Source organism: Malurus melanocephalus, unplaced genomic scaffold, assembly GCF_030028575.1.
Source record: "Malurus melanocephalus ecotype Western Australia unplaced genomic scaffold, MMel_1.1 scaffold_295, whole genome shotgun sequence".
Classification (NCBI taxonomy): domain Eukaryota; kingdom Metazoa; phylum Chordata; class Aves; order Passeriformes; family Maluridae; genus Malurus; species Malurus melanocephalus.
The window spans coordinates 317,861-345,751 of record NW_026623527.1 but is presented as its reverse complement, the minus strand read 5'-3'; the positions used below and the strand labels follow the sequence as shown (position 1 = coordinate 345,751).

The 27,891-nt window shown below is 38.0% G+C and overlaps 1 protein-coding gene across 5 annotated transcripts in view; it reads left to right on the top strand.

Annotated features, from left to right (window-relative positions):
• RBFOX1 (RNA binding fox-1 homolog 1) overlaps positions 1 to 27,891 on the top strand; it is a 504,918-nt gene that overhangs the window by 393,878 nt on the left and 83,149 nt on the right. For all 5 annotated transcript variants that reach the window (XM_057376932.1, XM_057376934.1, XM_057376930.1 and 2 more), the window contains 3 exons: positions 19,633 to 19,776; positions 22,308 to 22,361; positions 27,424 to 27,516. In XM_057376932.1, coding sequence (XP_057232915.1) covers positions 19,633 to 19,776; positions 22,308 to 22,361; positions 27,424 to 27,516 — 291 coding nt within the window. The remainder of the gene's footprint in view (positions 1 to 19,632; positions 19,777 to 22,307; positions 22,362 to 27,423; positions 27,517 to 27,891) is intronic.

The window sequence follows — 27,891 nt, the reverse complement described above, 5'->3', positions numbered from 1 at the left end:
ATCTATCCAATTTCTTCCATAAAGAATGGTGTTTTGTCCTCATTGTAAGTAAAAGGAAAATTTTTGCTTCATCACAGAATTATTTCAGACATTCACAGGAAGGTTGCTGTGTCACCCTTCCACAGGAATCAGAGCAATTCCATTCTCTTCTGGAAAGCTCTTTGCCCTCAGGTGTTTGCTGCTGCTGAGACTAAAAAGAGGAGAAGGGACTGGCTGTTGAGAATTTTATTGCCCCTCCAGCAAACTGGRCTTTTTCTACAAGGGATTGTTCTTGAGCATATTTTGGGGTGAAGGCATGGGAATKAACTAAATTAAATCTTTAAGATGCAATGAAATAAGTAATTATTTGGGGATGCTTGGTGGCATCTTGCCCTATTGGTGAAATGCAGAGCCAGGTGTGGCACTTGCTCAGCAGTTTTCAGTAAGAATAAGTATTTCATGCCAAAAGCTATTCACTTTTTTTTTTTTTGCAGCTGGCTCTCTGGTAATTTGAATGGTGATAAATTTATCAGCCAGGTGATAAATGTGTTGCTCTCACTTTGATAAAATACCTTTTCACCTTGCCCTTCTTTTGGTGAATACAATATCCTTGAGCACATTGGGGCCAATTTTGAAGAACAGCTTTGAGTGCTGTGAGGGGATGAGGGGTTTTTTTTGAAGTTTGCTTCAGTGCTTTGTCTGTGGTCACCAGTGCCCTGCCCACTCTCTGGTGTACTGAAGGTGGGAATTACAGAAATACCAGAGGCTGGAGTGAAAGCTGCTTCCCTTCTTTGAGGGAACTTTAATTGCATTTCCTACCTCTCTCATGGGGTGGTACAAATTTGGAATAGAGACCTTACAAACCTCAAATGAGGAAGGTGTTTCTTTAATTCAGTCCTTTAGATTTGGGAGTTGGCTGTAAGACTAGGATATTTCAGAATGTGTTGCTGCTGATCTAATCTGGTGYGATTCTTTCTTGTTGAGTTTAGAGGATGATCCCCTCCAAGCATCTCATGAAAAGATTTATTTAATCCTTGCCACCATTTTGTGTGGGATTTTGCTGAATTACAATCATTGTTTTTTCTACTTTTGCTGAGAAGGGACTAGGGTACAAGTAGTTTAAAGAAGCTGCCAGAGGCAAATCTGTGACAAAATCGATTGCAGAAGCTGGCTGTCCTGAGCCCAAGTGTCTAGACTGAGGGATGGTCTTTTTTCCCTGTACCAACAGAGTGCTGCTGCTGAATTTCATTTTGAACTGATKCTTTTGGAGCATTGAGCTTTGAATAGATCACAGTCTCAGCTTGATTTGTGTGAATGCTGTGTTGCAGGTGTATGAATAAAAAGGAATGCTGGTGAGTTACTCTGTCACCTAGGAAATTTTAATACATATATATATAAATTTACTTTTTTTTTCAAGGCAGAACTGTGCAGCCTGGTTTCACTTTCAGACACACCATGCACACAGTGTGAAGTTCCCATCTTTTCATTCACCCCCACCTGGGGATTTGTGATGAGGTGATGCCACACACAGTGACCAGGTGCATCTGCTCCTTTGCCTTGGCACAGTTTTCACCTCTTTTCCACRGAGCAATGGGATTGAGGAGTCAAAGATGGGCTATGGGATGGTGCCAGGAGCATGGCAAGGGGCTGCAGCTCCCTGTGAGACACTGCAGCAATTGTGAGCRTGTTTGGCTGTGGATTTGGCTTTACAAATCCAGGGAACTGCGAGTGCTGGGATGGAGGGGACTGGGAATTGGCCTTGGATTCTTTTACTGGGTTGCTGAGTTTAAAGCTTGCACTGAAAAGCCTAAAAAGCTGTGAGAAAGGAGGCAGGAGATTGGAGTGTGGACAAGGAGTAGGACTGGGAGGGAGACCAGCAGCATGTCCTTGGAGAATGGCTCTTCAGCAGCTCCTTAATCTGTTCCACCTATAGCAAAGTTACTGATGTTTGGGCTTTTTTTTCTTGTTTTTCCCCATAATAAATGCAGCAGGAGAGGCCAACGGTGGTCAGTGTCTAGCACGGTTAGCAGCAGGCAGAAACCCCTCAGAGGCTGAGAGTGACTTCTTGTTCTTTCAACCATCCTGCATAAGTGTGCAGAAGATTGTAACTGAGCACTAGAGATCCTTTTTCCCTTTCTGTGGCATTTTTCTACAAGGCTTTCCTTTTCTGTCTTTTTATTTTATCTTTTTTTTTCTCCTGTTTTTTTTTTTTGCCATTGCCTATGGAAAGGAGGATACTGCCTTACCCTGTCACACCCCTGAGACAAAGACAAGACAGGTTTGGGCATTGTCTCTCACAGATACACAAAAATTGTGGTGTTAGCAAGAAATTTTATCAGAATGTTTGTGGAGTTACAATTTGGCCTTGCTCATGGTAGGTTTCAATACCTTGGAATTTACAGTGAATTGCTGGGAAGACTATTTACAACAGTGCTGTATCTGTACAATAGATTCCCCAGCTGTTGGGGTTTTTTTTCGGGTTTTTTGTTTGTTTGTTTGTTTGTTTGTTTGGGGTTTTTTTTGGTTTTTTGGGGTTTTTTTTGTTTGTTTTTGTTTTTTTTTTGTTGTTGTTTGTTTTGGGTTTTTTTTTGGTTTTTTGGTTTTTGGTTTTTGGTTTTTTTTTTCCAAATGGGGCTCTACATATGCCCACACTGCTATATTTGGTAGGGTTTTTTTTTTGTTAAATGCACAGCATATGTAGGTGAGGAACCTCTTACTTTAATAATTGTGACAATTCTGGTGTCAGGAATAATCCTGATTGTTTGGCTCTGTTTTGTTTTCTGCAATATTCAATCGTGTATCAGCTRGATTTATTTGCTTTGTCTAACAATTTCTTATTTTATTTTAGACCAAAATCTGCATGGGAAGTTTCTTTTCACACTGACATGAGACTCTTTTTAAGGCATTTGGCAGTTTTGTGTCATTCCCATGGAYAGTGGGCAAACACTTTTACTTTTCATCAATAACTTAGCTAAAAACACGGGCTGTAAACCAAAGTGATTTTAAATTTGGGGGGAAAAAAAAGGAATTATAAATGTTCCTAAAAACCGATAGCTAAAATACAGTGCTGTATATGAGCTTTCAGTTTGATAAATACTTACTTATGAGGTCATAAATACTTGAGGTACAAAAGGTTAATGTAGTGTGAAAGGCTGTAAAACACAGCGAGCAACCTGCTAGATCATAATGATGCATTAGCACCTTTCAGTGGGAATGCTGGTGGTTATAAAAATCTTCAGCTTGAATTTATTCCCTAATACAAGAATGCAAAGCCAAAGGATCTTCCTTGTGTAGTTTTACTTCTCATATTTATTTCTCTTTGTAAAAAAGAAAAAAAAAAGGAGAGAGGCTCTCATCTGTTCATAAACGCTCGCTGACTGAAACTGATAAAAAAAAACCCCCTTTTTGAGTAATGGAATTTCTCAAAAGGATGTCAAGTGTTGTCTGGGTGCTCAAAGAAAGTAATAAAATGAAGTAATACTCAGTGAWTTTTTTTTTGTCTTCTCTGTATTAATAAGTTTCCATGAGATAAAGTAAGCAATAATGCATAAAAGAAACAAAAAGTAATATAAATTCTGGAAAACAGTAATGCAAGTTACTTTTGAGGGGAAAGGAATTCAGTACTAAAATCACAAACTGAGCATTTACTGAGTGGTAAAATTGACTTCATCATAATAAATGTAGTATTTCTCAGTCTCAGAAATCCTCTGCACTTTATAATTGTCTCCAATGTGCTGATGCAGCTAATATTTCTCATTTAATATCTACCTCTGTGGAGTGTTAATTTTCATGCTTTGGTGATCATTGCTTTTTACTAAAGCAAATTACTTCCTCTTACTGTTATATCAGGGCTTATGACAGATTAGGATAATTTTGCTGTCATTAATCTTTCGAGTCCGTTCCACTCTTCCATGAACTGCCATGTTTTGGCCAGGCTAAATTGAAACACTTAATAAAATCAGGAATCAAATATGTAAAAAGAAAAAAAAAAAAATGCAGGCTGTCGATACCTGCTTTAATCCTTCTCTGGTTACAAAAGAAGTACTTTGCTTTCAGTTTATTCTTTTTATAATGTACATTTGTATCTGGAGGATATGCAGTAGTTTTGGGGGACGATACAAGAAAAATGTTGAAGTGAAAATATTTGATTAAGACACATCCATCTTTTTTTATTATTATTATTATTTCTAGGTGTTGAAAATCTACACATTTTGTTCTTATTAAGGTACAGTTTAAACTGATAGTGTTTAGATTGCACAAATAGATCTTTAGGAATCTCTGTAGGTGATTATTTTTAGTGTAAGACCTTATTTGAATTTGCAAGGAACACTGTGAGCAGTTGCTGTGCTGACAGAATTAACACAGAAAACCTGTGAGAGACCAACCAGACAGTGAAACATCCTGTAAAGCCCTGATAATTTCTCTGAAAAGAATGTATTTCTGAAAAAATGCTGAGAGTATTTGTTTTATTTTGGAGCAGTTTGTCAAGTTAGAAATCCAAGTCACAAAGTCCTGGTAGGCCAGTACATCAAGTTACAGATTTATAACTCATCTTCTCAAATGCTGCTTCGTATTACAAAACACAGAATGTCGATGGTAAAAGAAAAAAAAAATAATATATATTACCTAGTAATCATTATATATTGGATTACTGGGCAGAAACTTTGKTTTTTTATTTGTTAAGAATTTTTTCTCTAGCAGCCTCAGAACCCAAATGYCCCACTGCTCAGGCATTCCAGTAGGGCCCCTTCCCCTTTTTTTGTTCTTTTTTTTGAATTAAATGTCCCCCTYGTGCTACAGTAATCATGGATATTGTTAACAGAATTGCGTGATGGAGCTGAATTAGCCTTTTCTTCTTGCATTTTATTTATTTTGAGAGGGCTGACTGGTGTGGTCCCTGATTTAATGCATCCCCCAATGTCTATTAGAGGCTCTTCACTGGAGTGAGTCAAGTGGAGCTGCCCAGCGTTAGCTCACAACTCATTTTCCCTCCTTTGAAACATTCACCCRACATTCCAATCTGGGATGAGTAAAACTGCTGAGTGTGTGTGTTAATAAATATATATTCTTCATGAATTTAGATAATCTCAAAGCTGCAGCCATTAAAACACAGTGGAAGGTGATGCAAATAACTGAAGGGATTTCAGATTGCACTGACCACTGTGAGTTTCGCTTCTTGAACTGCTTTTTTTTCATTCTGTAAATAATAATTAAATCTGCTTGTGATAGTTTTTTTTTTTTTTTTTCTGGCTGTTGAGTGGTCAGGAGATGAATTCATTACCCAGATGGAAATGAGTGGACATTAAAGGCTACAATTTACAATTTTAGTGTTGAATCCACTTCTAGAAGTCCAGCAAAGAGCATTTTGGACATTATTTCCTTTAGAAACAAAAGAAGGGGAAGGTGTTATGAAAGTAGATGATGTAAATGCAATTCAGGCCATATTTCTGTAAGCTATTCTTTTATCTTTCCCTGAATGAAGTCTGTTTAAGTGTTCTCAGTTCATTATATTTCTAAATGAGTTCTACTTCAAATAGCTCTTAATTATTGCCATYACTTCCTCTCACATTAGTGCCTGAGTCCTGCTCACACAAAGATTCTTAGCTCATCCAGAATAAAGTCTGGTTTTACAGATTAAAAAACCCAGTGATTTCCCCACATTGCTGGAGCACAGTTTATGCAGTGTAGKCTTGGCTGTCAAACTGATTGACCAAACCCTTTTGTCCTCAAAAAGYRGTGAATGCAGTCAGTGCATAAAGCRGAATGAAAGTTTTACACCKAAAAAAAGAGCAAAAAAGAACCATGAAAYGGTTTCTTTTGAGTCTATGTCAGATCACCAAATATTCTCTGAAACATCACTGAAGCTAAACATAAATGCATGTCCTGAAATCACTAAAGAAACTGGAAATCTGTTTGTTGAGCTCTTAAACGAGTTAGGGAATTATTCACAAAAATAACTGAAACTTTTTCTTTCTTTTTTCCTGCTTAAGTCCTCTAACCTACCTAGATGGTTGACTGGGATTGGTGGGGCTGTCTTTTGCAGTAAAGGTTTGAATTACAATAAAAAAAAAAAAAAAAAAAAAAAAAAAAAAAAAAAAAAAAAAAAAAAAAAAAAAAGGGAAAAAAAAGAGGAAAGTAACTTCTGATGCTTGATGAAACACTGGCTTTGGGGTATCAGAGACATTGTTCTCACTGAAGCTGGTGACTGATAAGCTAACTCTGGGATAGACATTTGGTAAAATGAGTCTGTTGTCAGTCTTTCTTGAGTTATGTTGCTTTTTCATTTCAATTGGCTGGAAATAACACATCAGACTTTAGTGATAGTTCAGCGAGGGTGATCATTAGAACTTTGAGTTATTAATCTGGGAAACAAAGAGTGTATTTAGAGAGACTTCAGTGATGTTGTGGAGGTGGAAAGGAGACTGGAMTGCAGACAGGAATGAAAATCTCAGGAACTGGCAAATGATGCAATAATCATGGCTTCCCAAAAAATAAAGGTATTTATATATTTATTTCTTCATGGTTACAAAGTATACTCAATTTATATGTCAGGAGAATTTACAAGAGGGATGTAGGAATCTCAGCTATCCAAGTGAGCTCTAAAGGTAAAATAGTGCAACCAAGTAAATCAGTGTACAGTGAGGGGAGTGGTGGTGCTGGAGTGCCTTCCTGTAACATTTTAATCCTTCCTCTCCTCAAAGTGCCTTGTTGATTTGGGTTGTGGCCATCAGATGATGGGGAACGGCAATGAGAAAAGGTGACACACCATTGTCACTTGCTGGTTTAATAATATTGCTTTATTGCATAATAATTTGCTTTACATGATGTTTGTTCTGCTGCAATCCCCAGCAAAGATGTGGAGGCTTCCATTTCTTTCTGTCTGAGGGTGTCTCTTTTGAGCCAAATCATAGTAAATGTGGATTTCTGTGTGTGGGGGGATGTTTTGTGTACCCCAGAACTGTAGTAATCCTGCAGGATGCTGGTGAAGGTTACCAAGCTGGGTAGATTTTAACCGCTTTTTAGTATGGTGAGGATTTCGATGAAGAGCTGAACATGACAGGGGACATGGTAAAAGACATACCCTGATTTGATTATTTTTGTAAATAGCTTTTGTAAATGTTTGTAGGTTTTTTTGTTTGTTTGTTTTTTTGTTTTTTTTTTTTGTTGGTTTTTTTTTGTTTTTTTTTAATGCAGTGCATGCAATAGCCCCAGTAGATGCACGTGGAGAGTTTTACAGGAGCTGTGCTCCAGGACAGTAAAGTGCTTTGTGGAATAGCACAGGTTTGGTGAAGATGGGGCAGGAAGGGTTAAAAGCACATCTGCATATGCACAACATAGCATAAAAACAAACAGGAATTAACTGAATAATAACACCACAACCTGCACTTAGAAAAGGTTATATGGAATGTTTTAGGAAGTAATCCTGGCGTAATTCGGGAAGATGAAGATGCTGAGGCACTGCCACAAGTTCCCAGAGAAGCTGTGGCTGCCCCTGGATCCCTGGCAGTGCCCAAGGCCAGGCTGGACATTGGGGCTGGGAGTGACCTGGGGTAGTGGGAGGTGTCCCTGCCATGGTGGGGGTGGAATGGGATGAGATTTAAGGTCCCTTCCAACCCAAACCATTCCAGGATTCTATGAAATTCTATCCCATTCCCACTCCTGGTAACGGAAAAAACTTTTTGAGGGGCAGCTTTGCTGAACAGAGGCCTTTCCAGAGGGTTTCTTGCATATTTTGAAGTCACTGATGTCAGATATTGAATCAGGATAACCATTTGTGAAGTCTTGCATTTGAAGCAATACTTTCCAGAAGAAATAGTGCATGCAAAGAATGCAAGATAGGCACRGAGAATTGCAAYGACAACACAGAGCTGTTGCTGATAKTTTTAGAATTTTTTTGTTGCAGGSAGTTTTTCATATAAGTAACAATTTAACTGATTTTTTTCCTTGCTTGTCTAGACTCAAGCTTTGTTTGAAAAGGAACTCTTAATCTTATCATTATTGTACTGCGTTAATTGATCAATGAGATCAATTACAAATATTTTGTTCAGTTAGTAAAATATTTTTTCAGTGACTTAGAGACTCCACTTGTATTTTTCTTCGTGTGCACCCACAGCAGATTTGTGAACCAAGTCATGTCAATCTGAGCAGCATTCTCAGCACTGCAAGGCTGGACAGGGGCAAACAAAGAATAATCCAAAMTAATCATTGAACTGGAGGGCTGTAKAAATTTCATGGTTTGGACAGTATCCAAAACAAAACAATCTACTTCTTGCAGTACTGTTAAATTAAAAACAAAAGCATTTTTGGTAGGAAATGCACCTATGAGTCAGAAAAGGAGACCCAGTCTGTTGTGCACACATAAAATGCATTTACATCCACAATTTGCAGAGCACAAGAGCAGTAATTGCTGTCAAGGAGGAGATTTTTGCCCAACCCAATGAATGTTTTTCCCACACCCTTTTTAGTTTTTTTCCTCTGCATGTTGTTTTCTGTCAGTATTCTGGCACCAGCCTTTGTGAATGGTCCTTGTCAGGGCACTGTTGGTCCTTCCTGGGCTCCCCATCACAGCCCTGCGGGGCATGGGATATCCTGGATGGGTCTGGGACCCTCTGGAAAAGACCCTGACCCTCTGGACAGGACTCTGACCCTGTGAACAGGACCCTGACTGGCTGGACAGGACCCTGACCCGAAGTTTATCCTAATGTTAGGTCATAGGGTAAGTTTTTTCCCAGCTCCCACAAGGAATGTCCTGTCCTGCAGCTTTTGCTCTTTGCCTTTTGTCCTCTCCCTGGTCTCCTCTCTCCTCGCTCCTTCATSCTGGCTCCCTCCATCAGATATTTCTGCCTTCTTTTTTCCAGCTGAACAGTCTCTCATCCTCTCCTTGTTTTCCAGGTGCTCCAGTCCCTCATTTTCCCATATTTYCTATTCCAGTTGCTTTCCTGTGTCTTTCCCTGCAGCTCTGCTGTCCAGCCAGTCCCACTCCCTGGACATGGAGCTGTTCCTCWCTGAGTGCAGGGCTTTGCTGACCTTCACAAGGTTCCTCCAGCCTGCCAGGGTCCCCTGCACGGCAGCAGAACCCTCTGGGCCATCAGGCACCCCACCCTGCCTGGTTTCAGCTATGAACAGCATTATTGAGTCCCTTTTCAGGGAATTCAGAAGGTGAAGCTGTGTCAGCTCCCCTGAAGGGAACCAGAGACACCAAAACTGCCTGGGACTGTTRTGGGTAATGGCTTCTCTGTGCAGATATTGGATGAAAATAGAGATATCTTGGCTGAGAAATGTCTGCTTGCTTGAGAATGAATAAGGGAAGAGTTCTGTTAGCAAGCTCATTGTGAGGAAGAGGGAAAGGTGGGAATTCCTTTAAACTCACAGTGCAACCCTCCTGATTCCAGCTTGGCCATTAGGGAATGTTTTCTTTGCCTTCTTTCCTGAGAATTTTCTCCAGGAAAGGAAATTTGATTTTGGGGTGATCTGAGTCTTGTTTGCAGTTCTTCAAAAGATGTTTCCTTGCATTTGAGGATCAGTAATCAAAGCAATCCTGCAGTGGGAGCTGCAGTGTGAAGCTCAGTAACAAGCTGCATTCATGTGATCCAGAGGATTCATCGTAACATTCACAGCTAGATTTGAAAGGGTGATTTACACCCTTTAAAAATTCTTTGAACCATCCAGTACTCTTTAGATTGTTTGTTTCTTTTTTTCTTTTTTTTTTTTTTGAATGGGAGAAGGGAATGGCAAAGCGGTGTTTCCTAAAACTTTAAGTTGTCTTTTGCATTAATGAAGGAAAGGTGTTGGGTGAAGAGAAGGATGAAAAAGAATGATTTACATAAAACATAATGTTCCTTGATGTGGACTCCTCTGTGTCTGCCTGGGCCAGTGGGGGACTTCAAGCCTGTTGCTTTTGGAGCAAGCCTGAAAAGCTTTTTCCACAAGCCTGAAAGSAGGTTTAAATCTGCTTTTCCATTCAGAATGTCACAGCTCTTTTGCTTGCATTTGCTGCAACATGGAAAGATGTGAGAGTACTGAATGTAACTGATAAGAAAAATAAATTCAGCTATTTTTTCATGCAATGGCATTAAGATTGAGAAATTATTATCCTGCAAGGAGCTGAAGTGCTGCTTTTTAAGTTGGTGAGTCCCTCAGAATAAAAAGAGCCATGAGAGTTAGGAAGTGTCATTTTTTTGTAGCATGGAGAACCCTCAAATTCTTCTGTATTTCAGAGGGTTCAAGAATTGACTCCTTGGGCAAAGATATGCAAGTGAGCAAATGGAAAGGCACAGCAGGGATCCAGCARTAGGTGAGGGGTCAAACAGAGAAAAACCTTTTATCACGCTGTCACATTTTCTTTCTTTTCATGAGCCCGAGCTGCAGCAATCAGCCGTTCTCTCTCAGCATGAAACTCTGCTCTCACAAGTTCACTCAGCAGTTGGTTGTGTCAACACAGCTCGTACAAAAAGGGACTTTACATGCATGACATAAATCTAGTTCAGGGGGGAATTCAGGAGACCAGTGTGCATTGATTCAAGCTGAGGGTAAACAACTCGTTGGAGCCAAACCTGCAAATGTTCCATATAAAGGCACTTCTCTACCTTTTTTTTTTTTTTTTTTTTTTAAGGAAGTAATGTCCTCTGAAGCTGTGTAGCACAGTATTTAATTAGTGATTTTTCATTTGGACAAATATTGTTAAATGTCACAGCATTGTACAAGGTATTTGCAGATGTTGAAAGTTATTTTGTCCAAAGAGTGCCTGGTGCCAGAACAAAAGTTTATTTATTGTGGCACTGAAGCCTTTTATAATGTTGACTTATGAGGGATAACACTTGAAAGAATTTTAAAGCTAATTAGAACATTAAAAAAAAAAAAAAAATCTCTTTCTATTTTAGAGCAGCAATGTTTGTGCATGAATGAATGACCACAGGTAAAAGTACAGTTGCCTTGCAGTGTATTGATTTGTGTTCTTTTGTGAATAATTTCTAGATAAATCAAGGTAATAACTGAGTTGGAGAGGAGAACTTGGAGAGAATCAGTGTATTTCCAGAAAYCAAGCATGCCAAGTTGTGCATCAGTCAGAAAATCTTAYTCTCAAGGACATTGTGTCCTGATTTACTGCCTTTCAAAGTGTCACTTGAGAGAAGGTGTTTTAAGAGCTATCAAACCATTAGGTACAACCTGTAAGCTTTACAAAACCTTCCAACATTTCTCCATCTATTCTACCCCCCTTTCCTTAAACTTTGTTACTCAGATGGCAGATCAGTTGCACATTTAGAATGTACCACAGCTATTCTTTGGTATTTTCAGAAGTCTTGTTTTACCTAATTGATGTGTAACAACATCTATTTTTTTTAGGATGTAATGTCCATTTAATTAGTGATTTTTCATTTGGAMAAATATTGTTAAATGTYACAGCATTGTACAAGGTATTTKCAGATGTTGAAAGTTATTTTGTCCAGATARCACCTGCTGCCAGAAGAAAAGTTTAATAAGATTTATTGTGATCAGGGCTGAATCTACAACCTAACTGTGCAATTGTGGGGAAAAATGTCACCAGCAAGGAATTTTTTTAGTGCTGAGGGTACTGGAGGATACTGGTAGCCTCTCGTTCTGGTAACACTCTGTAAGCAATGATCAGTGGGAAGCTACAGCTCCCACTCAAATGATAAAAAACCTTCTAATCAAATCCAATCAGGATCTCTATATTTACTGTCATGGGGTTTATTTGGTATGTTTTCATTTGTTGCCTGTCTAGATTTTACATTAAGCTTTCAAGCATTGAAACAGTTATTTTTGGACCCTTTCTTTCCGCTATTGAAGCCCTTTTAAGGAGCAAGAATTACATCAGAAGAAATAGGCTTCTGACTAGCAGATGAAAGAGGAATAACAAAATCAACTGAGTATTTTTTATGTCTGTATATCACTACTTGAGATTTTTCATTTGGATTAAATTAATGCTTTTGTCCTTTGACCAGTATAATATTCCCTAACCTGTCTACTATTTTTTTAAAGATAAATCCAAGGAATTTATTTTAATATTCTCTTGTGAAAATATCACAATAATTGAGTTTTATTATATGTAGCGTGAACTTCTCAAGATGTGCACAGTGTGTGTGCATTTCCGTCTTGGCTGATGGAGCCAGGATGCAGCTCATTAGGGAAAGTTTTGTTAATTGCTGTTGTGATGTTGTGGATGGGATCAGTAGGTGGTCAGAAATATTTACTGAATCGATGCAAACAATAAATAATGCATTGAGGCAACCTTTTATCATTCCTTCTCCCTTTTCAAGATACTGATATGCTGATGTCAGCTGGATGTCCTTAGCTGAACTTGGCAACTGCTGGCTTACACACAACTCTATTAAAACCTATTACAAATATTCTTTTAAGAACAATATCTGCTCTTTTTTTTCTGCCAGCAAATTTGGCTCAAGTTCGGAGACTTGCTCAGAAGTTGGGAAAAAAAGAAAAAAAAAAAAAAAAGTATGGGTTTTGGTGATTCTGTTCCAGACGTGATTGATATGTTATTCCCTGAGACCCTGCTGAATATTTTAGAAGAAAAAGGATGAACCAGCAAAGGCAATGTAAAGCACTRTATAAAGGCTATATTCCATATTGTTAAGGAAGATAAATTGGGGAAATAATTAATGTAGCCAAGTTATTAATTACCCTTTRGTTGTCCTGCAGTACCAGAGGCTTAAGAAACCTATCTTATTGCTCCTATCTGTCCTCAGAATTAATGATCTCTTATTTAGGCTGCTGGCTCTCTGTGCATAAGCCATCACARTAATAGCAGTGCTTTCTTGTAGCCTGTGGTAGCAGCATCCAGAATGCATCCATCTAGAAAGGAGAGAAATAATCACTGCTCCTCGCAAGGGTTCAGCCTCCAGCAACCCCCAAAAYGCTGAAACCCCAGAGCATCTTCCAYWGTGGAGTGTCAGGAGCTGCTGAAGCAAAGAACAAAATTATCAGGGTCCTTTTTGTTTGTCAGTGGAYTGGATTAAGGGGTTGTGCCGGGGTGTGCTTGTGTGTCTGTGTATCCAAAACAAACGCCCCAGTCAGAGCCAGCACCTTCAGTGCCTTCCTGACAGAGAATTGTGTTCACCTGACTGAGCAAGGGCCTCTCACACCAAATATTGCAGAATATTGTGGAATATTGCAGAATATTGCAGAATATTGCAGAATATTGGTTGTGTCTCCTCCCTTGCAGAAGGTGCACTGACTCCCTGCCTCCATCGCAGAGTGCGAGTCTCACGTCTCACCTCGACTCTGAAAGATTTTATTAATAAGAATAACAGGTCCAAGTGAACAGCTCACACACCTTTGCCAGTGGTGGAACGGAAGGGAGGATGGATTTTGGGTATTAATGGGCTGGCCAGGAGCTTCTGTGAGAGCTCAGMACTTTGGAGAGCAGACAGCACAGCCTTCAGAGCAGGGACTTGGCTCCTCTGCCTGCTTYGGTCACAGCTGTCCCAGGGTGCAGCCACACAAGAATTGCTTTGGTTAGTTTGCATTTGGTGCTTTGGAGAATAAAATGTTTCTGTAAAGGATATGAAAGCAGGATTGTTATACCTTTTATAATCTCAAAATGAAGTTAATGGTAATGGTGAAATTGCTTTGTCAAGAGGGTGTAACATCAGGGTGAAGTTGTGACCCAGCTGAAATAAAAGGGAACTTTACCAGTGAAAACAAGGGGGTCAGGGTTTGCCCTGCAGGGTTTCAGTCTCAGTGCCTCTGAAACCAAGCATCTCTGGAGTGTGAGCTACTCAGCTACAATGGAAATTTAGCAACATAATCACAAAGGGTTAGTGTTTAAGTGACCCTAAGGAACATCCTGTTCCTAATTATCAAATGCAGTCACGATTCTATTTCTTTATTTCTTTCTGCATAGTGGCAAGCCCCACATCTGTGTGCTTTCTGCCCTAGATCAGAACAAGGAGCAGTGCACATTCTCTTCAGGAAAGGAGTCTTAAGGGAGTAAATGGATTTGGCATGAGCTGCATGCTGTGCACTGGAATATTCTTATCTTYAGAACCAATTTCAAAAATTAATCTCAACTTTTAATGTCCTGTGAGCAACGAGACCTCATTACTGATCTTACACATGAAGAAAGGAAAACAGAGATGCAGTTCATAAGGAAWGCCACTGGCACTCCTGGTAATGTTTATCACCATTGTGAAATTATAAAATGATAGAATTTTTTCCTTTGTACATCTTTGTGTGAACATTTAAGCCCAATCAGATGGATCTGCGTATATAATTCCATTTTTTTTCTGTGTTGTTATGCTTCTGGGAAGCACGGTGCAGAGCTGGGACTTTTCAGAATATAAATTCATCAAAACAAGTATGATTAATTAATCAGTCGATCTACTTAAGAAAACAGGGAAGCTTCAAGCCCATCGCTTTGTCAGTTCTCTGTTAGTGGTGTTTCTGGGAAACAGCRCTTTCACAAAGTCCCAAACTCGGTTTTAAATTATTCTCTTTGCTCACTTTTTAATGGAAAGGTAACTTTGCTGAATCTAGATGCTTTTAAAATGGAAAATGGGCAATATTATCTGAGGGAAGTATGAAGCTGATTTACTATGCATGATTTCTTCAGTTTGTACACATTGGGCACGGTTATATTTTTGCTCAGGACGTATATATATTTTTTCTGCTGAACTTTTCTCGATTGCTTTTTTTATCGGGTTTACAAATCAAATCAAACAGGTATATTGCAGAGCTCTGATATTATTTTCTGTGCTTATAGCACAATGTATTGAATTATGCTTGCTCATGTACTGCYGCTGCTATTCTCTCCAGATTGAGAGAGAATGACTGTGGGGGCTGTAAATTCACTTGGCTTCCAGCACCACCAGTTAAATCAAGAGCCCTACCCAGGCTGGAGAAGAGACAGAGCAAGTGTTCATTACACAAATCAATTTGGTCAGAAGTACAGCACAGTGGGTACCCAACCATTGCTCACATAATATTGTCAGCTTAATCAAATAATGCCTAGAAGACATTCACAAGCTCTTTCTCTCTGAGAAATAACTTGATTGGTGCAGTAGAAAAAAAAAAACAAACCAACAAACAAACAAAAAAACAACAGGTGCTGTTTTGAGCATTTATTAAAAAATATTAATGAACGCTTTCTTTTTCTTGCTAAATTTAAAATTCTGAAGAGCTTTTCCCTGTGCTGGTGTGGATACATGAGATGCTCAACACCTAATTTACAACCGATCATACTTTAAAAATTAATCAGTTGCTTTTTTTCCCTCTTTCTTTTCTCCCTGTAAATATATTACAGGTTATTTCTGCTCGAATTAGGCTGTTCTTCCTCTAGACTTGGTGTGGGTTTAAAGATACGCAGCTGATTTGTATTTGTTTACAGATTATAGCAGAATGATCAGGACTTGGTAAAGCTCTTGCATGTTCCAATACAACTTATTTTCCCTTTGCCCAGGAAGAGATAAAAGGTTTGGTTTCATTTTAGGTGTTTCTACTGTTTATGATCCATTTATTCTCTGAAAGCTGAGATTGAGGACAATGTTCTCTCTGTAGGGGTGCAGACAGCTCTTGTGGGACAGCATTTCATTGTGTGTGGAAAGGATTTGAGGGTGAAGGGTTTTGTCCACGTCACCATTGTTTTGTAGGAAATGAAAGGTGTCAGTCAGTGAAAAAGGATGGAGGGGAAATGCAACACATCCAATTCGGGTGTAGGAATCACTGCAGGGCTGCCTGTCTGCTGTGATGGATGGACAGGAGACAGGAAATTCATATCAGCCACCAAGGAGCAGGGAATGGGCTTTTTCTACCCAAATTGTGTGCACAAAGCCCTCTCTGGTTTCAGGTTCACTGCTCGTTGGTTTATGTCGTGTGGTGCCTTCACCACAAGTGCTCGAGATGGGAGATGAGACTGGACTCAGCTGGGAAATGGCAGGATGGAGGTTTTACAATGTATTTTTGCATGAAATTTGGTGCAAATTTGGATTTAAAAGGCCTTAAAAGAAGAGGGGGATGTGTGTGTGAGAGACAGAGGGTTTTTTTGGGTTTTTTTTCCAAATAGAAAACTGTCAAATTTATTTTATCTAAACAAGCATTTGGTTTAGTAGGTTTCTTCACTTTTATATTTTTTGTTTCTTAAATTCTCAGGAAAAAGGCAGTGAAACCAGAAAAATTATTTCAATAATTTTATTTCAGTGTGAAATCTTTAAGAACTTGAGTGTAGTGTTTTAAATAATAGAAGTTTTCTGGTTTTAGAACTGAGTTAAGGSAACAAAAACWAAAGTATTTTGRTAAAGATAAAKAATTTCTTYAGAAAACAATAGATAYKAACTCTCCTGGTGATGGATTTGGTTTAAAAGGATGTCATATATTTATTCTGAAATTTTATGGAAAAATTTTTGTTTTTTCTGAAAGGCCTTCTTTGATACGGGTTAAATTACGTGTAAGAATGGTTTCAATTGTAATTTATTTTAACACTTAAGCCTTCAGTAGCTCTCTGAAGTAAAGGGAGTTCACCTCAATTTGTTTTGCTGCAAGCGAGGATTTGGTCTTCTTTTTCTGCATTCTGTATTTATAATTTCATAACTTTCATTAGAAGTTTTAACACTATCATATATTAAGTTTCTTTCGTATTTTATAATTGCAAATATGTGGTGGAATAGGGACCAGAAAGCAGCCTGACTGCATGGGAGACTGCAGGGATGGAGGAAGGAGAATGCCCCATCCTAACTTCAATTAATGTTTAAAGGAATATCAAACACCACTCTTCAGGACCTCCAGCAGTGAAAATATTCTCCTGAAATGTATTATGTATGTGTAAGGTACATTACAATCTGGTTCTGGAATTCCACAGAGCTCTGAAAGTTCCCTGCTTGGGATTTTTCCAAACCCAGCCTGTCCTCTGCCCCATGTGTGTTTTACCTGTTTGGTGTTATTTGGGAATTTTTGCACAATCCTCCCATTCCAATTCCAATTCATGGTTTTCTTTGTCCTGATTTCCCCAGCACTCCTGTAGATTTTGGGATGATAATGTGCTTTGTAACGAGGCTTTTGCAGTGCCAAGTTTTATTTAATATGTTTGAAATTCCTTAGCCCTGTTAATTGTGCCCCAAGGGTCTGGGGGGTCATGCACAGGGATTTATTTGTTTGTGACAGTGACTTGCTGAACTTTCTGGTTTTCACTCCTCACTGCCCAAACTCTGAGCATTCTGTGCTGAGAGCGTAAATTTGAGGCTTCTCAGAATAAAAACAAACAAACAAACAAACAAACAAAAAAAAAACTTTTAAAAATTGTTAAAACCAACAAAAGGCCCAGAAAATAACAATATTTCGATGCTAAAACTGCATTTTAATACCCTCTTCCAAAAGCTCACTGTTTTGTTGACAATAATCTGTCCAGCTGCTTGGTGGGGAGGTTGCTCCCAGTGTTTTGGGATGTTCCTGGTGCATAGTTCAGCCCTCCTACTCCTCATTTCTATTAATTCAATGAACAGTGGTTGCTCTTTCCAATTTGCATTTATATAGGACGTTGATTATGTAATTTCTTCCTGGGGCACCCTCTGTTCCTGAAGCTCAACAGCACCTTCAGAATTCTTAAATTCTCTTCTGATTAATCTAATTGACCTCAAATTCTTGGGGAGTGTTGTATTTCAGGAGTTTTCAGTCTGTCATTCCCCAACTGCTCTCAAATAMCAAATTTCTTTCATATTTCTCTCCTTCTTGCCTCAAGGTAGAAAATGATCTCAGTGGTGTCTCTGGATGAAACAGTTACCATATAATCTAAATTTTGAATTTTTGAGTTGATTATAGGTAATAATAGATTATCATGGAACATTTTTGTCTCTTGATAACTGTATACCATATTTTCTGTTTAAATCACTCAATATTTATAAAGATRAATTATTTAGTTTGTGGGCCCCTGCCTGTGAGTTCAGGGAGTTGCAGATGAAGAGATGTGGTGGCACTGACTCAGTTTTAGGTTTTCACTTGATCTGATCCCAGTGTTATGTTTGGATCACTTGTAAATCTTCCTTCAGTGCGCACAAAAGTTTGTATTTGTGTGAGTCTCATCCCATGAAATATCAAACATGCTGCTGATGGGCTGATGCTGCTGCAGAAATAAGGACCTTTATCAATWAAGTGTTCTTAGCACAGATAATAGGAAATGTAGATGTTAGTACTTTTARTTTGAGAGCATTTGTATTCCCTGGGGAAGATATTGTTGGATTTAACTTGCTGGAATTCAATTTCTATGTAGTTATTGCTGATGTAAATKATGTGTTCTGTTTGAGTTCTTCTGCTCCCTCTTCAACAGGCTTGTTGGTACTAAAACTGTGTGGTAAGGTTGATTTTGTTTAACCATTTTTATGTTGCTTAAACTGTTGGCTCTTAAAAGAAATTYCATGCTAGCAGCAAAAGGGCATTTTCTTCTTCTTTTTCTTTTTTTTTTTAATACAAAGCTCAGAAAGACAAACTAAACTGTAACATTAGAAYCCAAAAGAAAAATGAATACTTGGAAAAACAATGGGGTCAGAAGGAAGAGGAAGGACAGAGAAAAGAGAGTAATGGCTGTCAAATCATCCTTGTAGTTTTTCATTCAACTCTTTTCTATTCTTCCAGATCCCTCTGCCAGTGCAAACAAGTGTGACTGTGCTCTTTTAACATACCCATGCAAAATCTTGTCTAATGAATGTGTGCTGTACAAGCAGTAATTAATTAGGCACTGTAGGATCTAATTAAAGAACAGAGATGAGTAATTTCTATCAAATACTTGTAGACCAGCATTGGTTAGTTTTACTTTTTGSATGAAGGACATTGTGATTTTTCCTAATCTTTCTGGGGTTTATAATTTTTTTGTTAAATCCTAATACATGGCAGTGTGTTACAATTATAAAGTATAATTTTAAATCCAGGGAACAGCGTTCCTGTAAGTACCATGGCATAACCTCATTCTGGCCAGAAAGAAAATCTGTAAAACTTTGTTTCTGGGTCTCAATTCTCTGTCAGGCAACCTTCAGCACTGATTAAACTCGTGTTCCCTCTCACCACTCAAGGCCTTTTCCATAATGGTCACCATCCATCTGGCCAGAATGACCCTCCAGTGCCCATCAGCCCTGCTGGTGAAATGGCAACGAGCCTGTGATGTGTTACCTGCCTCCCCTTCTCCAGTCCCACTGGACTCTCCATGAAAGTGCTAATCTGATTGGAAATTGGCTGCCTTTTTCTGTGAGGAGGCAGCCTTTGGACTGCAGGTTCTGTTTGGTAAACACAGGACAGCTTGAGGGGGTTTCTACAGTTTTATAATATAGGGAAATAYATTTATTCATTATTTAAAAGTAGCTAAGACAATCCACAAATAATAATCTACTTGTGCTTCAGTTTGTTCCCAGTATATATTATCACTGAAAACATATTCTGGTGAGAAGAGATACAGAGATGGATTTGATTTTCATGTATTTAAGCRTCTGATATTCCTCAATACCTTGCAGCAGATGTAACTGCGTTTTTTGTTTTTAGTGGGATTTTTTTGTTGTTTGTTTTTTGGTTGGTCCGTTYTGGGTTTTTTCCTGTTTGKTTTTTTTTGTTTGTTTGTTTGTTTTTTGAGAATTTAAGCCCACCCCCTATATTAAAAATGCCAGAAATACTCACAGTGTGCTTTCCTTTGCTCTCTCCCTTTAGCAGACAGATGATGCAGCACAGACCGACGGCCAGCAACAGACACAATCTTCTGAAAACACAGAAAACAAATCACAGCCCAAACGGCTCCACGTCTCAAATATACCATTCAGATTCCGGGATCCAGATCTTAGACAAATGTTTGGTGTAAGTGCTTAGCATTTATTGATGCTTTTTTTTTTTTTACATTTGCATTGCAATAGATATTTTGTATTATAGGCACCCTTGAGGGCTCTATCTCTGATTTAAGCTGTTTAACCATTCTCAGTAAAGATTCTTTTTTAATCTGTGTATAACCAAACATCTGATTTGCCAGTGAAAAATCGGGAAAAGAAATTAAACTGTTTCTGCTGTATGCGATGCAGTTGGGTGTTTTGTGTTACGTTCACAAAAAGCTACCCTGTGCTGGTTTAAAATATTAAATGTAACAATATTTAACATTGCTGCTGTGCACATCTAGATTTCTATGCTGATTTGCTGATTTTGGAGAACATGATACAAAATAGTCAATGCCTGACCTCGTGAGTGAGGGACCCAAAAGGAAGACAAGGGCTGAATTTAAGCACAAAGTTCAGACGTGGGAATTCTCACCCATCCCCGCAGGTTTTGTAGTTCTGTAAGCTTTGGAACTTTGTTCCTGCTTTTCTCTCTCAGTTTGTGCTTTCCCCCAGGCCACAGCTGCCTTCCAGCACATTCCTGTGTTTCACACATCTGGATGTGCCAGCAGGGATAGGATTATAACCAGGAGGGGTTAGACTGAGCTCCTACTCCCTGCTCCAAGAGCTCTCAGGTTCAGTTTGAAATGGCACTAAATAGGATCTAGAACTAGTCCTAGATCAGTGTTAGAACCCAAAATAAGACTCTGAAGTATTTTGTTACTCTCATTTTTTTTTTCTGCCTCACTAAATCTGAATTCTCTTCTTCATTACAGTGCAGCACCGAGTGCTTCATGACTCTGTACTTCATATTTCACATTCAGATTTTTAAGTTTGTATCTGAGTTAAAAGGTTGTGTTTCTCAATATTTATTCCTCTGTCAGAAACAGTCACTGGAAAAAGAATCCTGGTGTGGTACTGGGAAATGAGTGACTGTTCTGCTGTGTCTGGCTTGGTGCAAGTTACCTTCCCTGAACACAGCTTCCAGCTCATCAGCAAAATAACAGAAGGCATAATAATTAACCCTCTAGAGAAAAAGATGCAAATTTATTTAAACAAACCGCTTAAAATAGTTTTTATTTGAAAGTACATTAAATGAAAGGGATTTTGGCATTCTTTTAGTTGTTGTAGTAATTTATAAATGAATGAAAACTACATTTCCTTTTAATATTTCTGAGTCTTAGGTCTGAAAAGGCTGACATTGGAGAATGGCTGGAGTTTTCCAGCTGACTTCCAGGATGACTTGCTGACAGCCAAGTCAACTTTTAGCTTCTGAATTGATAGAAAAATGCAATTTCTGCATATGTTAGTTAAAATATCTCCTGTGAAATAAGGCAGCTCTGCATCATGACCACATAATACCCACGGCAAATGAACTTTTTACTTGAACACCGATACAACAGAGGAGGATTGTTTAAATATCAAGTCAATGTCTGCATTGAGGCTGAAGTTGCAGTWAAAACAGTAATTAAATGGTGAATGCAAGAACATAAAAGAAGCCAAAGAATAACAAGTGGTGGTTGATTTTTCATGGCCAAGTTGGAGCTCTTTAATAAGCCAGAGAAGGAATGCTGTGTTTTCTGCCCTTGGTTATTAAATCTTAAAAGACTGGGGCACAGGCTCCTTGTTGCAGTTCCTGGAACTCTGGTTGGATTATTCTCCATTTTCCTGCCTCCAATTTCTGCCTTTTTGTTCAATAAATTGTGTCCCTTACCCATGCAGCACCAATCCATACCGCATGCTAATGACATGTGAAATGACAGAAATGTGCGTTTCATTGTCGCCTCACAAAATGTGTCCRAGCAGAAAGGTTTCTAACTCAGCACTGCCCGAGTCCAACATTTATTCTCCTCCTAAGGCAAGTCCAGGAGGGCCTTTTCCTCTGGGAAAAGCAGCTGTGTTCAGCTTCTGTGTGTACAAAAATATCAGAGGAATTTAATGCTMTTGTAGGGTCAGTAGGAACAGCAGTTACTTCTCACATTATTATAAAAACACAATCCTGAGCAGAGAACAAATCCCCCCAAAGTGAGTATCCATTCCAGTTCTCCAGATTATGCTCCAGTAAGACAAAACTTCCCAGGGAATAATCATTACCCTTTTCAGCAAGGGTGGAAAGAAATCCTCAGTGCTTGAAGCCAGCAACAAAACTCCCACCTGGTTTCATGTTGCTCCTGTAAGGCACAAGGAACCAAACTCCTTTACCTGATCTGCAAAATCCAAACATTTGGGACTTTTTCTTCACCCTGATCTCAGTTTAATGCTATTTTCTCTCTGTCAGGGGGTTTCACTGAGCTTCAAGTTCCTGTGTGGGATGACAGTAACAAGTGTTATGATGCACACAACCTAGACATGATATTGATCTGATTACTTTTAATGTCTCTTTTGGTGTTTAACAATCTTTKATTTTATATTGTTGAACTTTTTTAAAGCACTGCACCATTTCCTGAAGCAAACAATGGTGCTGCATATGATAAAAGTGTTGAAGTGATCTTATTTTCATGTAACTTTTCTGTTTCTTTGCAGCAATTTGGTAAAATCTTAGATGTTGAAATTATTTTTAATGAGCGAGGCTCAAAGGTAAGCAGTTTAATTCACCTGTGGAATTTTTTTTCTGTTTTGTTTAAAATACTTACACGAGTGAAAGGAAACAACTGCACTGCTGTGATAAAATAATGTCTGAGATTTTACATTAGTGCAAACATCTTCTGAGCTGTCAGTCAGCTTTCTAAGCACTATGAAAATCATTGGACTCATATCTCTTAAAGGGGGTAATTTTAACTACTTCAAACTGTCATCTGTTATGTGGGAATGTTGATTTTCGCTGTCCTTATTCTTCAAGGGTAATTATTTCATTTATGAGTCCATAGTTAAAGATATTTGTAGGCAGGCTTGTATTAGTACAGGTATTTTTTGTCTTTTATTAAAATGAAAGATGGTAATGATACCTAATAACTGTCCTCTGTAGTAATTAGTCCAGGAAAGATGGGATTGTTGCAGATTAAGTGCAGATGTTTTCCTCTTTAGTTAAAGCCTTAGTACACCAACCCTTTGAAAACAATCTATTTTAGCATATGTTTTATTAAAAGTGTTCTGATTGTATTGCAWATAATTTTTTTCTAAAATTACTTTGCCTTAAATGCATACTTCAATTTATTCAGTGTTTAAGAAAGAAAGTGAGATAGAATGGCTCTGTGTCAGCATCAGCTGCTGTCGAACTGTGGCCCAGTGTGTTCACCTGTGACATCAGCTGTATTACTGGGGTTTATGTCTGTCATATGCACATCTTTTTTCYTTTTCCTGCCACATCAGACATGATAAAAAGTTTATTCACTAATGTTTCAATCTTCCTGTAACTCATTTATCATTTATTATTAGCAATGGAATGTTATTCCTCTTCTAGACATACTGTAATCTGTCATATTTTAAGAATCATACACATCAAAAATCTATCTTGAAATAGATATATTTTAATTCTGTTAATATTTATTTTCTGAAATTAAAGCCGTCACTTTTTTTTCTTTTTTTTTCTAACCTAAATGGAAGAGCTGAAATTTCCTGGTTTATTATTCAGAGATTAATTAGTCCCCTTGCCTGCCAGCCCAAACTCAGCTGGAACATTTATCACTTCTTCAGTAAACAACTTAAATGGATGGAATTTGGTGCCTTAAAATCTCCTACTCTGGCCAAAATTTATTATTGTTAAATTATGGTTGTTCAATAATGTTTGCAAAAGGCAGAGATTGTCCAGAACCTGCTGCTGGACAGGACCATAAAATCCCAAATTTAGGGCCCCAGTGGCCACCTCTGCTGGTTGTGCTGATGGGGTGGAGATGATCCCATGTGACCATAATTTAAACTTTTTAGCCATCAAATCTTACCCAGGTGGGGAATTTAACCACCATACCTGCTCTGGGCTGCATAAATGTGAGGTTTTGTTTGAGTTTTTTTAGGGCTTGGCACGAGGAGCTGTTTCCAAATTGAGTTTTTTGTTTTTTTTTTTAGTGTTGGCTTTGCAGCAGTGAAAACATCCCAATGCTTTGTACTAAAAGTGACAGGATTTCAGAAGGAAAAGGTTTTTCTGGTTGGGTTTGTGACATCAGGGCCTCAGTTACAGATTTTGTTGGGGATCTGTTGTTGATAAATGCTCCTGTGGGGCATCCCAGCAGGTCTGAGGTGCACCCCAGGGCTCAGATCTGCTGCTCCTCCCCATGGGCACAGGAATTTCAGCTATAGCTACATCCAATTTTGATTTGCAGAAGTACATTTAGAATTTCTCAATTAAATAGAAAGATAAGCAAAACAACAACAAAAAAATAGGGGTAAGAGGGACATCTTTTTTTTCTGTTCTTTCTTTTTTTCTTTTTTTCTTTTTTATTTTTTTAATCTGATCATTTCGTGTCCATTCTGTAGGAATTAAGATGCACCAGATTAAAGTCCCATTCCTGGCAGTGCTTATCTATGTTTTCATAAAATCCCACTGAAACTGAAAGGACTACTAAGTGGTTTCAGACTGAGTACAGGTAACAAAGTTTGCAGGATCAGAATTCAAATTTGTTTCTAGCTGCAGTTTGGCATAAGAATTGCTAGAATATGTTTTTGTTTCTGTTTCTTTTTCTTTCCTTTTGTTCTAACAGTTAATGTTTTAAAAGATTCTTGCAAAATCAACAGAAATAATCTTGTTCTCATGCCATAGAAAAATGGAATTGCATATTCAAAAAACACAACATTAGAACACCACCATAAAGCATAAATTTATTTTGCAGAAGGGGGTCCTTCCCTGAAAGAAAACCCTAAAATAATGCAAGTTTCTTGCTACAGATTTCTGCTTGTTTGAATGTGCAGTTATAATGAAGGCTTTGCTAAAACGTATGGCAACGCTGATGACTTTTGAATTTTTGATAATTTCTATCAGTTATAAATCAATTCTCTAGACAGCTCCATATATGCATTCAGAAATCTGGTTATATGTCTTTCTATTAAAATGGACATTGTATTAACACCTATTTCTTCAAATCAGGACGACTTCAAAGTGACTCCCAAATTAAATCAGAACCTTCTCCCATACTAACTTGACTATTATKAAATCACTTGACAGATTTTACAAATAAAATGCCTGTATTTTCATTACCAGTTAACAGAATACAGCTGTTAATTGAGCTGCATATTAAATTGATGGTAAAGGGTTTGTGTAGGTATTTGAATGTGTGATGGGTGAATTTGTGTTTTGTTCTTGAGTTTCTCTGTCAGCCAGGTAAAGTTAAAGCTTTGCATAAATAGTAAGAGCTTAATTTAAGTAGTGTTGATTATGAGAGTAAGTACCACATCAAAATTGAAAAATTACAATGAGTATTATTTCAGAATCTTTGAAGTTCCCGTCTTATCTTGGCTTGTGGCTCCACTTTGTATGTTTTTCTAATTTTTTTGTATAATTAGGTTTTTTATCTTTAGGTGTTTGAACAAAAATTAACTGGTAGTGCTGTGAGCTAAGGAGAATGACAGAAAATTTTGACTAAAACACAACTCCACYGAATGTTTGCAATTCCTAGAAGGGACAATTGCTCAGGCAAAAGAGGAAAAAGCAAACAGGATTGGGGGAATTTCTGCTATTGGATGGAGTTAGSCTGCTTAGATCCATGGATCCAGCGATGTTTTCTGCTGTGCAATTTTCTTAATGGCATCCTAAATTGGGAGATTTTTTCACAGAGTTGTAACAAGCTGGGAAAGAAGCAGCTGTAGAAGAACCAAAAGTTTAAAGTTGACGATGGTTTCATGAATAAGAAAAGCCTGTGCAGGCACCTGAACCATGGAGATTAATGCTGAGGAGAGGGATTTACTTTACTCCAACCCTCCTGGTGCTTTGGGGGAAGAGAGTTACATCCTCAGTGTCTTKTGGCAAGCGAGGTCATGGCCTCGAGCTGAAATTGTGGAGAAAATGTGAGGAATCAGGTGTTGTGAAGATGGAGCAGGAGCCGCTGACAGGCAGTTCAGAGCTCGGGCTTCAGGCAGGATTTAYGAGGGGAAAGGAAAAAAGAGTGGCTTGAGCTGCTTTGGAGAGAGCAAAACAGAAACCACTGCTGTACAGAAATGCCACTTTTTGCATTTTAAATGGGCATAAATAAATGAGTTCTTTGAGTAGGTAAAATAACCCAAATAACCCAGGGAATTATCTTGCGTTACTTAAAACTTTTTGGTTGATGGTCGATTAATCAGTTTTGTAGCTCATACCCATTGTTTTTTTCACTGCTTGGTGTCAGTTTTGCCTTAGTTTGATATTTGGTCTCCCCTTTGTGTAAATTAATGTATAAATGTCCTCAATTTTTTTTTCCCCCTTTTCTTTTTCAACCAGTCACTTTGAATAAAAGGCAGAGAGTAAATGGGTGAACACCAACAAAACTCAGCGAAGGGAGATGGGGAGCTGTGGTGCGTGGCTGATTGCTCAGGAGCAGGACAGATTTCAGGCTCAAACAGAAGAAAAAAACCCAATTTTAGTGTCATTTAAACAACCGAGCACTGCCTGTGTACAAAGCACCACGTGCAGCTTGCAAATGTGTGTGGAACCTGGGGGATGTGGAGGAATTTGTTGGGATAACTTTGGGAGGCATGCAAAGGCAWCGTAGTGCTAATGCAAGAATTACTTCAAAGGGTTGGTGTATGTCTCTAAAATGTTCTTTGCTGTCAGATTTTTTCCGAATATTTGCCATTTTAAACGGTGTTTAATCTAACTTAGAGCACAAAAGGAATTTTAGTAGGATTTGCAATGTTTGTTTTAGCCTAGTGTTATAAAGGAGAGCATTTGTCATAAACAGAATTTCAGATTTGTCCCGCTAATGGGGGATTCTGGAGTTTTACCAGTTGCATGTTCTCTATGTGGAAAATAATATGCAGAACAAGTAAATGAAGCAGTTAAACTTATTTGAAAAGTTTGCATTTTTCTTCTTTTATCAGAGTTTCTTTTTCTATTCACATCATGTGATTTTCTTTGATCTGTTAATACAAGAAAGTTTATACTTTGTTCTAAAAGTACTTYTGTTTTCTTGGTGGTTTTCCTTTTTTTTTTTTTCTTTTTTCCTTTTTTATAAAAAAATAAGTAAAGGCTGTATAGTTTGACAAAAGTTTAAGTTACCCTAGTGTTGCATGGGAACAGTGTTTCTTATGATCACAACAGCATGATTAAGTAGGCAATGTTTAGAGTATATTGACATTCAGTGTTGAATTTTGTGCACATGTTTTTTATTTCGTTGAGATATCTGCATGTCATTAAAATGTGGTTCATTTTCTTTTCTCATTAGTTCATTTTTTTCTATGTGAAAACACTGTAATTTACTTTAATTTCATTTTCTTATTGTTAGATTTATTTTCCTCTGTAGTGACATGTAGAAAGGTATTTTTGGTATCATTCTTTGACTTTCTCAGAGGGTATTATGTAACTGATGACAGAGAAAAAAAAATTTGTTCACATTTGTCGCTTATTTATTGCACATCTCAATACGATTATAATTTTTCTAATTTGCATGTTACAGAAATGAAGCGAGGACAAGAAAATATTAAATTAAAGAGAGAGAACATAAGCAAACAAGTGGTCATTGACTGAAATAATAATGTGCATGTTGTTTTCCCCCCTTCTCCCTCCTGCATGCAGGGATTTGGTTTCGTAACTTTCGAAAATAGTGCTGATGCGGACAGGGCGAGGGAGAAATTACACGGCACCGTGGTAGAGGGCCGTAAAATCGAGGTGCATGTTCAAAATATTTTCCTTTTCATCTTTTTTATAAATGTCTGCTTCACTCTCATTTGTTGTTTCAGATGCATCATTGGTGTCTTCTGTGTGCTCCCCTTTCCCCTTCCCATTGTTTATATATATATTTATATATAAAGAGAGAGAATCTGGCCTTACTTGGGTTTTTTATTATTATTTCTTTTGTAATTATTATTATTGTCATTATCGCTGAAAGGTGGATGATGGAATTGGAAAAAAAAAAAGAAAGCTTTAATATTTTGAAATTATTTTGGATGTTTTGTAAATCAACGGGTGCAGTAGATTCCAAAAATCAGCCAACAAAAAAAAAAAATTAAAAATTTGAGAACAACAAAAAAAAAGTGTGACAGA